Consider the following 12,505-nt stretch of genomic DNA (forward strand, 5'->3'; position numbering starts at 1 on the left):
CTGGAGTTTCAGCTTTAGCATCATTCCTTCCAAAGAAATCCCAGGGCTGATCTCCTTTCTGGACTGGTTGGATCTCCTTGCAGTCCAAGGGACTCTCAAGAGTCTTCTCCAACACCACAGTTCAAAAGCATCAATTCTTCAGCACTCAGCCTTCTTCACAGTCCAACTCTCACATCCAGACATGACCACAGGAAAAACCATAGCCTTGACTAGATGAACCTTTGTTGGCAAAGTAATGTCTCTGCTTTTGAATATGCTATCTAGGTTGGTCATAACTTTCCTTCCAAGGAGTAAGCGTCTTTTAATTTCATGGCTGCATTCACCATCTGTAGTGATTTTGGAGCCCAGAAAAATAAAGTCTGACAATGTTTCCACTGTTTCCCCATCTATTTCCCATGAAGTGGTGGGACCGGATGCCATGATCTTCGTTTTCTGAATGTTGAGCTTTAAGCCAACTTTTTCACTCTCCACTTTCACTTTCATCAAGAGGCTTTTTAGTTCCTCTTCACTTTCTGCCATAAGGGTGGTGTCATCTGCATATCTGAGGTTATTGATATTTCTCCCGGCAATCTTGATTCCAGCTTGTGTTTCTTCCAGCCCAGCGTTTCTCATGATGTACTCTGCATAGAAGTTAAATAAGCAGGGTGACAATATACAGCCTTGACGTACTCCTTTTCCTATTTGGAACCAGTCTGTTGTTCCATGTCCAGTTCTAACTGTTGCTTCCTGACCTGCATACAAATTTCTCAAGAGGCAGGTCAGGTGGTCTGGTATTCCCATCTCTTTCAGAATTTTACTCTTAGGAAGTCCAAAAATAAGAGGTTGGTTTTCTGTGAAATTTAGTCTTCCCGTAGCCTCATCCTGCAGGTCCTTCCTCTGCAGTAAATGGCAGCCGTGTCCATCAATGCATTGCATCAGGCTGACACTGAGCTTCACCCTGGATTTCTCTCCCCCAATCCCACATCCAGTGCCTCAAGCCCTGGCAGTTTAACCTCCAAATTAGTCCTTGGATTTTGCCACTCCTCTTCATTTTTCTGGCCACCTCTTTATCCAAGCCACAGGTTCTCACCCAGACTACCTATACCTACTGCCTTCAATCCTTTCTCATCACAGTCACAGAAATGACCTTAAAATGTCCACTGGGTCACTTCACCCCAGTGCTTGCAACTCTTGCATAACGTCTTATCACATTTAGAACAAAATCCTAAGAAAATAAATGTTTTGCTTGATTTCTCCCCTGCCCTCCGCTCTACCTCTTCTCCTACTTTTCTCCTTCTTCCCTTTGCACTAGCCTCCTGGACTTTCAGTTCTCAGAACAAAGGCAGCATATTCCAATGCATATATGGAGGGGATAGGCAGGGAAGGAAATGAGGGAATGGAGACTAGAAAGAGCAGGCTGCTGCCTTCCTCATGTAAAATGTCTTCAAACAGGAGAGCAAAATGATGTATTTTTTCAAAGCCGACTGGATCCCTCAAGGGAGGTTTAAGAGAAGCAGTAACAGTGTTCATGTGATGGAACAGAGATCCAGAAAAATCTTACTCTTCCTCTAAGATGAGATCATAAGGTAGAACCAAAATGTAAGGTGTTTAAGGACAGAAAGCACTCATTAGACCCGATCTCATAAAACCAGAAGAGGAAAAGAAAATTTCACATGACTTTTAGGATAATTCTTCAGAGAATAAAATCCAATCCAGGAAAAGTGAAGGTCAATACCTGAATAATCCAGATAATTCCTTTGACTCTTGGCGACATTTTCCCATGATTTATAAATTCTACAACATTTGTGTGTAGTCTTTGATTATTCTCTGGCTTCCATGACTATGTTCTTTCTCTCAAAGTGCATCAAAACCCCCTTTGTGAAAGAGCATTCAGGTGGCTCAGTGGTAAAGAATCTGCCTGCCAATGAAGGAGACAAATTCAGGAGATGCAGGTTTGAGTTCTGGGTGGAAAACATCCCGTAGAGAAAGAAATGGCAACCCACTCCAGTATCCTTGCTTGGGAAATCTCAAAATCTCATGGACAGAGGAGACTGGCAGGCGTGACCATGGTGTCGCAGAGCCGGACACAATTGAAGTGACTTAGCACACGTGCACACAGTGTTTTCCAGGAGATCTGCCAGGTGTTTCACGCATCATATTTTATCTAACCTTGACCTTAGCCTAAGAGGGTGGGTAGTGTTGCCTTGGAGGGGCCTCAGGATGCCCCATAGTCTGCCCAGGTAGCCTGGGATGGGTGGGGAGCGCCTGCTCCTGGGCCTGTCCTGGCTCAAGTGTCTGTGAGCTGTCAATGGGGAATCTATCACCCACTGCTGGGATTGCAACAGGCCAAATGATGTGAAAATCACAACACAAAACAGTGCACTAATTAAAGGCACATAAGTCATCAGTGTGATCTGGATATTCTTCCCCTGCAGGACTATTTACAAGAGAAACCACTTCACAACAAGAAGATCCTTGCAAATATATGATTAGCACCTTCCAGTTACTCTGGAGGGAAGCAGAAAACTTAAACTTTGAGAATGACACTGTAAACCCACTGATCTGTCACACTCTCTTTCACCCTTTGGACCGATCGTCAGCTCTCTAATCCCCTTGCTACAACCATCCATAATACTTGGTTTTCTATCTCAAGACCTTTCCAAATGTTTACCCAAAACAACATACACACATTTCCATATTTTTATCAGGATAAGATTATTAATACATTGCTCTATGTAATTTTATTTCCACTACATGTGTCACAAACACATTTCCAGCTATGTACAAGCAGGTCTTCTCACTTTTTCAGCTTCATATAATTCTCCAGCGTACAGATGACAAGAAAGCACTCTTACCCCTTTATTAATAGTCCTTTGTCTGTTACACTGAAGTTACACTGTGACTTCCCTGCTGGAGGTCCCTGAAGAGCCACTGTATTCCCTCTGGGCCCTCTTTGTCTTTGGCTGCACTGAACGACCTTCCCATAGAGGGAGCCAGCACACCCTCCTTCAGGTCTCTGCTCCGTATCACTTCCTTTTTAAAAAAATAATCTTATTTGTTTGTTTGTTTGTTTTTGGCTGTGCTAGGTCTTCATTGCTGCACAGGCTTGACTCTACTTGCGTAGAGTGGGGGTTGCTGTCTAGTTGCAGGGCGTGGGCTTCTCATTGCAGTGGCTTATCTTGTTGAGCATGGACTCTAGGGCACAGGGCTTCAGTAGCTGAGGCACATGGGCTTTTTAGTTGCGATCCCTGGGCTCCAGAGGACAGGTGCGATAGTTGTGGCACATGAGCTTAGCTTTTCTGTGGCATGTAGGATCTTCCTGGACCAATGACTGAACCCATGTCTCCTGCACTGGCAGGCAGATTCTTCTACCACTGAGCCACCAGGGAAGCCCTCAGTATCATTTCTTTGGCAAGGCCTTCCTCTTTCATCCATAGACTATCATATTCCCTATCTCATCATTCTTTAATCATGAGCTGACTTTCTTTGTCCTAATAATACTTATGATTACATGAAATCATGTCATCTGATTGATTACCTTCTTTAAGGGAGTCCACGAATCACTGACTTCAGTTGATACTAAACAGATGTTCAATATACATTCAATAAATAAATGAATGAGTGAATATATTTTTACTATGTCTGCAAGTATTGCATTTCCTTGGATTGGGATTGTTGACATAAAGCTTGGGGCTGGGGCACTGGGATGACCCAGAGGGATGGTATGGGGAGGGAGGTGGGAGGGGGGTTCAGGATTGGGAACACGTGTACACCCGTGGCAGATTCATGTTGATGTATGGCAAAACCAATACAATATTGTAAAGATATTAGCCTCTAATTAAAATAAATATATTTAAATTAAAAAAAAAAAAACTTAGGTAAACACAGCCATATTGTCCTAAAATTGTGAACACACTTGTATTCCTCATCAGCAATGCTCCAGAGGTACCTATCTCCCATAATCTGGCTAATATGGAATATTATCATTAAAAAAATTTTCCCCAGTAAGATGAGTGAAAAATAACCATCCCATAACTAACTTACTTTGTATTCCTTTAGCCATGTGAAATATGAAAAGTCTTTTCAAATTTTTATGGGCCATTTGTATTTCTTTTTTGGTCAATTTTTTATTTCTATGGTACCTACAATTACCCTGTATTAACATAAAATATTTAAACTAAAACACACCTTCAAACAAAATAATGTTAAATATACAATAAGAATATGAATAACTTGCTATGTGCTAAGTACTGTTTTAGGAATGATTCATATATCACCTCATTTAATCCTCTCCCAAACCCCACAGGGTAAATACTTTTATTATCTACATCTTATAAATGGTGAACTGAGGGCATCTGAGACATTGAGATTTCCCAAGGTGGCACAGATGGAAAGAGCAGTCCGGCCCTTCACATATGATGTGCTAATAGAAGTTACCATCTGTCTGTGAAATGAGATATCATGAATCTTCTCATGAATCTAGGTCATGGTAAGTACTCTGTAACAATTGACCAATCTCACTTACTTGCATGTGGCTCTTTTCATATTAACCTGATTGTTTAGACAGAACTGGCGGTGTAATTTGCAGGGCCCAGTGCAAAATGAAAATGCACGGCTCCTGTTAGAAAGTTAAGAGTTTCAAGATGGCCATAGTAAAGCAGTAAACCAAGGGGCCCTTCTCAGTGCAAAGCCCTGTACAACATATGCCTATGCAGCTGTCCTAGGGTATAGTCCACAGTTTTGACAGATAAAGAAATCAACACAGAGAAAGAAAGTAACTGTGCTGAGAACAGAGACAGGCCTGGCCATTGAATCCAGGTTTGTCTGATTACAAGGTTTGGGTATGTCATTGTTGTTTAGTCACTGAATTGTGTCCAACTCTTTGTGACATGGACTGAAGCCAGCCAGGCTCCTCTGTCCATAGAATTTCCCATGCAAGCATACAGGAATGGGTTGCCATTTCCTTTTCCAGGGGATCTTCCTGATCCAAGGATCAAACCCATGCCTCCTGCATTGGCAGGTGGGTTCTTTACTGCTGAGCCACGAGGGAGGCCCTCTCCTGGTATGATGTTGGGTTATGTACCTGCTCAAATTGTACCCATGGACTTTATCCTACTTGAGCTGGAAGGGGAATGGAAAGAGATGAAATATAAATAGGACACTTTTCCAAGGGATGAGAAGAAAAAGCAGAGTGGTCTTATTGCCCATGATTCTAGACCTTGTTAGGGCCCAGGGCAGGCTGCCCTCTAGTAAGTCACAAGGGCATATTGATTACTTTGAATTGAAGTTATTGAAGAAACAGCCAATGCAAGAGAAACACTCTGAGCCTCCTTTCCATCTTCTCGAAAGCAGAAAATAAATCTCTATAAAAGGTGTGCTTCCTGCATCTGAAAGTAGAAGGGCACCCTTATCGCCAGAGAGGGCATTTGGTGTTGAGAAGCCTATATAAACAAACCTTGTACTTTTTTCATTTACCATCCCAAGCCCAAACTCTTTAGATTCTTCACTAACTGGGCATCCAAAGCCCAAGTTTCTTTATCCTGTCCATTCCTCAGAAATGTATTGCTTATGTCTAAAAAGTATAAACTCTGTCTGCTTTGGCCACTTCTTACATACTCCTTACGTCCCATTTGAATGGATCTGTGGGTGCATAAATTAGTTTCTTTTTCTCCTGTTAATGTCATGTCAATTTAATTATTAATCCAACCATGAGAACTTAAAGATGGATAGACAGAGAAATATCCTCCTCTCTGCTAGTCTCAAGTGACTTAGACTCATGGTATGAGAGATACTCAGACCCTGGGAGCCTGGGAGTTTGAGTGGAGGGGATAGCTGAGAAGCAGGGTCATCTGTGCTGAAGAGCAGGGCACACACACTTAGAGACAATAACAAGGAGAGAACGCAGGGAATAGACTTTCTTGAAGGAGCAGTGTAGCCCTGACTTGGAAGCCCTATGATGCCTGAAGAACCAAGAAACTCCTCCTATCAGACACTTGGCAACAGGAAATCAGTGAGAGTATGAGACTGTTTCTATGTGAGAGTGTCCATGTGTAGCCTGTGTGAATCCAGTATTTTTGGTGCAAAGTTTGATTTTACTATGGATGCCTACCACATCTTTCTTCCATGTTTGCTGGCCCTTATCGCCTGGGTAGGGGATATAATTGGTGTTGTGGTGATCCAAGCCTTCCCTGGATATTGGTTGGGGCCTTCTCTCTGCTCTGTGGTTGTCAGAGCCCTGTCAGGGGCCGGGTCTACTCCACAGTTGTTGGTTTTTATACCAGATCCGCTTCTAAGCTGCAGTGTGAGGTGGGCAGAATGGGCAGGTTCCTGCTGGTAACTAAGCCACTGAGTACCCCTCTGCAGGAGGTGTCCGCCCAGAAGTATGCTCTGTGTTGTCACCTATCACCCTCTGTGTGCACTCACAAAATACACTGTTGTTGGCACTGCGCTCAGCCATGGGCATGCTGGCAATCAGCTCAGGTGCTCCAAAGAAACGGCACTCACAAACTTCTATTGTAAGGAAAACTAGTCATTTAAATTATTTGAAACTGAGCAGTCACCACTTTGGCATAAATTTGTGAGGGGCACAGACAGACTAAAAGAATATAAGGGGAAACAACCAAGTCAAGTGAATGGTGTGTAAATAACAATAATCTCTTTAATGACACAGATAAGGCCACTTCCCCTCTGCAGTCATTCCACCCTCCACCCCCACCAGCCCCAAATGAGGCAGTTCACGATGGCTGCACCAGGCTCTATGGAGACCATCCACAGGTCACAGGATCTCCACGCCCAAGCATACTCGGGACTCCTGCCCACCAAGGCAGATCACACACCTCCAGGGCCTCCAGCTTGGCCTCCATCACAGGAAACACTTAAAATACCTCCCTAGTTCATTGAGCAAGTTAACTACTTCTTTCTCAGAAAAGACTGACTATTTCCAAAATTTTCAAGAGCCACCAAAGAGGGTGAGCACAAAACACGGCAGGTCTTGCCTCATTGTCATGGTTGGTGCTGATCACTGCAGGGGGCTTTGCCCCCAGATCATCACTGCACACACAGAAAGCAGTCCATACCTCCTACACTGGTGAACGCACCGGTTACAGGACACGTGCTAGAGAGGATGGCAGGGCCTGTCCTCCCCAAGGCTGCTCGCATCCTCGGGGGCTGCTGATCCCAAGCAGCCAAACATCTCCTGGGAGGCATAGGTCATGTACACAAAGCCATCCTCATCCTTGTAGTCCCTGTAGATCTCTGCCATGGTCACATTCATACTTCCCAGGCTCTTGTTGTTCACCAGCAAGTAAAAGGCTTCAGTGGCCCCTAGGACCATGCGGCTCCTGGGTTGGGGAGAAGGGGCAGGAAGGGGCAGGAAGGGAAAAAGTTAACCCGGAAGGGAATGATTGCTGACCCACAGCCTTTCTTACCTTTATTTGGCCAGTGTAAGCCTATCTACCCAAGATACCCACCTCCCTACTCCAGGGCTGTTACCCTCAAACTTTAGAATTATCTAGGAGAGTCCTGTTGAAAGTGGACTCCATCCCACAGGTTTTGGTTTAGTAGATCTTGGAAGCAGCCCAGAAATCTGTGGGACCGTGAAGCAGGCAGAACTTGCCCTGAAACGTTACTCTAGACGCACAGGCAGTCTAACTTCCACTCCTGCTGCTGCCCGGAGTCTTTCAGAGTGTCATTTATATCTATTTGCTTGCTTATACTAGTGACTGCTAAAATAGGAATTTATATCTGGTCATTACTTTTTTTTTTGAAAATTTTTATTTCTTTATTTTTGTCTGTACTGGGTTTTCGATACTGCGTGCGGGCTTTCTCCAGTTGCGGCAAGCAGGGGCTACTCTCTAGTTGCTGTTCCTGGGCTTCTCATTAGGGTGACTTCTCTTGCTGTGCAGCACTGGCTCTAGGGCACTAAGGCTCCAGCAGCTGGGTTGCACAGGCTTAGTTGCCCTAAGGCATGTAGAATCTTAGTTCCCAGATGAGGGGTCAAACCTGCATCCCCTGCATTGGCTTGCAGATTATTAATTACTGACCGTAAGGAAAGTGAAAAGTCCCTACTTAACTTATTTATATACAACTTCAGTCTTTGTTCCATTTCATTCCCTAATAACAGATAAACTAAGGCACAGAAGCTAAAGAATCTGATGGAAGTAAGCCAAGTGTCCATCAACACATGAATAAACAAAACGTGGTCCATCCACAAATGGAGTATTAATCACCCTTTAAAAAAGGAAGGAAATACTGACAAGTAAATGCTACAATATGGATGAATTTTAAGGACAGTATGTTCAGTGAAATAAGTCAGTCACAAAAGGATACCATATGATCTCACTTATATGAGGTACCTGCTGCTGCTAAGTCACTTCAGTCGTGTCTGACTCTGTGCGACCCCATAGACGGCAGCCCACCAGGCTTCCCCATCCCTGGGATTCTTCAGGCAAGAACACTGGAGTGGGTTGCCATTTCCTTCTCCAATGATGAAAGTGAAAAGTGAAAGTGAAGTCACTCAGTCGTGTCCAACTCTAGCGACCCCATGGACTGCAGCCCACCAGGCTCCTCCGTCCGTGGGATTTTCCAGGCAAAAGTACTGGAGTGGGGTGCCATTGCCTTCTCCGATGAGGTACCTAGCATAGTCAAATTCATAGAGATAGAAGGTAGAATGCTGGTTTCCAGGGATTAGGGGAAGGAGAGGATGGGAAAATCAGTCTTTAATGGGGACAGAGTTTTCCTGTAATGGTTGCACAACAATGTGAATGTACTTAAAGCCATGATCTGCTCGCTTAAAACAATATTTTATCACAATTAAAAATATAATAATAAAAGAAATCAAAGAATCTGCTTATCGTAGCTGTCTCTCTGCAGTAAATAAGATAAATTTATTAGAAACTGGCTAAAAGATTGTTCATTTTTCTGGAGATTTGAAATGTCTTCAAACTCCTAGATGAGCTCAGACTGTGAGACCATCCCATTAAAAACTAGAAAAAAAAATATTCTTAGCTCAAAAATGCTAAGTAAATATGCCTCAGTTTGCTGTGAATTTCAAGTTAAGAATTTCCCGAGTGGTGCAAAGAAAACACATAATGCTGTGTATTTTGACATGTCAGTTAAGCAGCTTTGGGGTGACATTTGAAAAAGGTTGTTGTTGTTTAGTTGCTAAGTTGTGTCATACTCTTTGCCACCCCATGGATTATAGCTCCCAGGTTCCTGTGTCCATGGGGATTCTCCAGGCAAGAATACTGGAGTGGGTTGCCATTTCCTCCCCAGGGGAACTTCTGGACCCAGAGATCAAACCCGCATCTTCTGCACTGGCAGGCATAGTTTACCACTGAGCAATCTGGGCAGGAATATAACCCAGGTCTCCTGCATTGCCAGCAGATGCTTTACCATCTGAGCCACCAGGGAAGCCCATTTGGAAAAGCATTACTATGCAAAAGTATAAATCCCTCCCCTTGGGTTGGGGATGCAAAGGAGCAGCCATGTTTGGCTGGATTCATAGGAGTTCTGAATTGTTTTAGTAGCAGAGCAAGATGAATCTGTTGGCAATGGCTTGCCCTGTCTGACCACCCTCCATCCAGACATTAGAGGCACAGCCATTACACCCTAGTCTTAGCTAGGAGGAGCTAAATTTATGTGGTGGGTGGGAGAGGAAATAGTTTCAGAATCTGATTAACTAACATTGGATAATCCAAAGACCAAACCCTGACCATTGCACTGCTCTCATGTGGTGAGCAAATGCCTGTTCTACATGGGAAAGAGTAGCTCTGAAGATGGGGCTCCTATATTCCCACATCGCACCTTCATCTCCTTTCTTCTTCCACTAGGGTCTCATTTTATTAAGGGTGAGGAGTCTCCAAGAGTGAAAACTTTAGTTTGAATGTTGTTTAGCGTAGGACTTTTGGTCTGTGCTTTTCATTGCTGTTTGTGCAGCTCCCAACACAGTGCATGATACATAATGGGTGCTTAATATCAGTGTGTTAATGACTTAATGTTAAGATTCAAGTCATTTAAACATATTAAGCACCCATTATGACTTAATGTAAAGATTCAAGGGCTTCCCTGGTGGCTCAGATGGTAAAGAATCTGCTTGCAATGCAGGAGACCAGGTTCTCCTAGGTCAGGGAGATCCTCTGGAGAAGGAAATGGCAACCCACTCCAGTATTCTTGTCTGGGAAATCCCATGGACAGAGGAGCCTGGCAAGCTACAGACCTGGGGGTTGTAACATGATTGAGTGACTAACATACATACAAAGATTCAAATTCTTAGGATGAAGGATGAAGAGTATGATAACTGGAGGTGTACCTATATGGAAAAAAGGAGGAAGTTGTGTCAAAATTCACTTTTTGGTGAAGCCATGCTGTGCCCCAGCAGCCTGTAGGCTGACAGAAGGAGGGGTCTACACCCGACTGTGGTTCTCCTTGAGTTGCCCCAATTTCCATGGATTAACCTAACCCTTAAGTAGGTCTGAGAAGAATGTAGGGTCTTCTGAAAGAGCTCATTTTTTAAAAAATCATAATAAATTCTCAGATGAAACTGTCTGTATCAGCCAAAACTTTTGAGAGGTTATTTCCAGCACAGGGAGTCACATGCCAGCCATGTTTACGGAACCCTTAGTCAGCTATTTTTGGTTTCATATCATTTTTTATTGAGTCCAGCTGGAAGATGACAACTTCAATCCCTTAAGCTTCAAAGTCAGCAACACTGGTTTGACTACGCCTTCCCTTGTTCTGAATGGAAGAAAGAAGGATGTGGGGAAGGTGTGGTTCTCCTGCTCAGTGATTCAGCAGGTGGACAGTGCATTTTCCTACCCCAAATTCCCTCCCAGCCACAAGAGGGAAAATATTTAGAGGTAAAAAGCTGTCATTGGGCTTTTAAAATAGCTAAAAACAGGGTTTTGGACCAGTGTCTAAAAATTCTTAGAGAAATTTGAAGGTAGAAATTAAAACACAGTACCAGTAAAATGTGGAAACAAAGGAAAAAATAGCTGATACATCAATATTGGGAGTGCTCATTTATTTTAGGGCAGTAGCAAAATATTTGACATCATTTTTAAAATTGGTTACTCATGAGATCATTCCTTTTAAAGGCATAGTTGGGGCTCCCCTAGTGGCTCAGTGGTAAAGAGTCAAAGCGTCCGCATGCTAATGCAGAAGACACGGGTTCTTCGATTCCTGGTCTGGGAAGATCCCACATGTCCAGAGCAACTAAGCCCCTGCACCACAGGCACTGAGCCTGTGCTCTAGAGCCCGGGAGCCACAATTGCTGAGCCCACGTGACCCAACTACTGAAGCCCACGCACCCTAGAGTCACGCTTTGCAACAAGAGAAGCCACCAAAATGAGAAGCCCGTGCACCAGAACTAGAGAGTAGCCTCAGCCGGCCACAGTTAGAGAAAAGCCCACACAGCAACGAAGACACAGCACAGCCACACACACACACACATACACACAAGGCATACTGAAGAGAAAGGGGAAGCACAAATCATTCTCCTCCTCTCTGCCACATCCCATCTCTCATTGTTCCAAAAGCCCAAGCCCACACAACACACACCCCCACAGGCACTTAGCTACCTACCGAATGACGCTGAGGAACTGGGTCATGGTCAGTTCCTGTGGGACCAGGAACTTGGTCTTGTCCAGCCGGGGCAGGAACTTCTCCCTGGGGTAGCGCTCCACTATCACCTGTCAAGGGTTTCAACCTGAATCTCCTCTGAAGCAAATGTCAAAGGATACACCTCACTTTTCTATGTCTGAGGAACTTGGACTAGAAAGAAGGAGGTCATTGGCTGGGTTTTGGTGTTTCAAAGAATAGGCTCTCACAGCCCCCCTCCCCCTAATCCCTGCCTTCACCCTCACTCCCACTCCCCAGGACAATGGAGTCTTACCGGGATCTTGCCAGGGAACTTCACTCTGATTCCAGCAACTTCCTCTCTTCTGGTTGCTGTGAACATTTAAGATTAATGAGCACATCAGCATACACAGAAGTCTGTACCTTCCCTCACTGTCTCAAGGGCCAAAACCCAGACAGCTATTCTGAGAGCTTTACCTAAGCTCTTCCTCTGCTTGAAAGGTCTGAGGCTTGGGCTTTTCTGTGGAGTCTGCATTTTGCTCAACAGTTGTGTCTGTGTCTGCCTGGAAAAAAAAAAAAAAATCTCACCACCAGGACCTAATTCATCCTTCCAGCTGCTTCCAAACTGCCGGCAGGAGCCCAAAGGAGGCTTTTATGTAGGGCTGTGTGACATCAGCCTTCTCCAACCCTCCCTTCTCCCCAGGCAGGAGGAGGTCAGTTCTGAGAAAGGAAATGAAACAGGCACCTGGTTGCTGGTTCAAGAAAGTTACTTCACTCACTACTATTTAAAAATTTTGTTTTTGCTAAAGAAATTAAATTTTATAATGTCATTCATTGGTCATCGAGGCTTCCCTGGTGGCTCAGAGGTAAAAATCTGCCTGACATTGCAGGAGATGCAGGTTCAATCCCTGGATCAGGAACATCCCCTGGGGAAGGAAATGGCAACCCGCAC

The 12,505-nt window shown here is 44.2% G+C and overlaps 1 protein-coding gene across 1 annotated transcript; it reads right to left on the reverse strand.

Annotated features, from left to right (window-relative positions):
• Positions 1-6,612: 6,612 nt before the first annotated feature.
• On the reverse strand, positions 6,613-12,196 carry MAP1LC3C (microtubule associated protein 1 light chain 3 gamma). Its single transcript, XM_027564720.1, has 4 exons — positions 12,031-12,196; positions 11,870-11,925; positions 11,560-11,666; positions 6,613-7,319 (listed from the first exon to the last, which is right to left on the reverse strand). Exons 1-4 carry the CDS (start codon positions 12,086-12,088, stop codon positions 7,094-7,096), a joined length of 447 nt encoding a protein of 148 aa, XP_027420521.1. The 5' UTR covers positions 12,089-12,196; the 3' UTR covers positions 6,613-7,093.
• Positions 12,197-12,505: the final 309 nt, after the last annotated feature.

The sequence above is a fragment of the Bos indicus x Bos taurus genome, chromosome 16 (assembly GCF_003369695.1).
Source record: "Bos indicus x Bos taurus breed Angus x Brahman F1 hybrid chromosome 16, Bos_hybrid_MaternalHap_v2.0, whole genome shotgun sequence".
Classification (NCBI taxonomy): domain Eukaryota; kingdom Metazoa; phylum Chordata; class Mammalia; order Artiodactyla; family Bovidae; genus Bos; species Bos indicus x Bos taurus.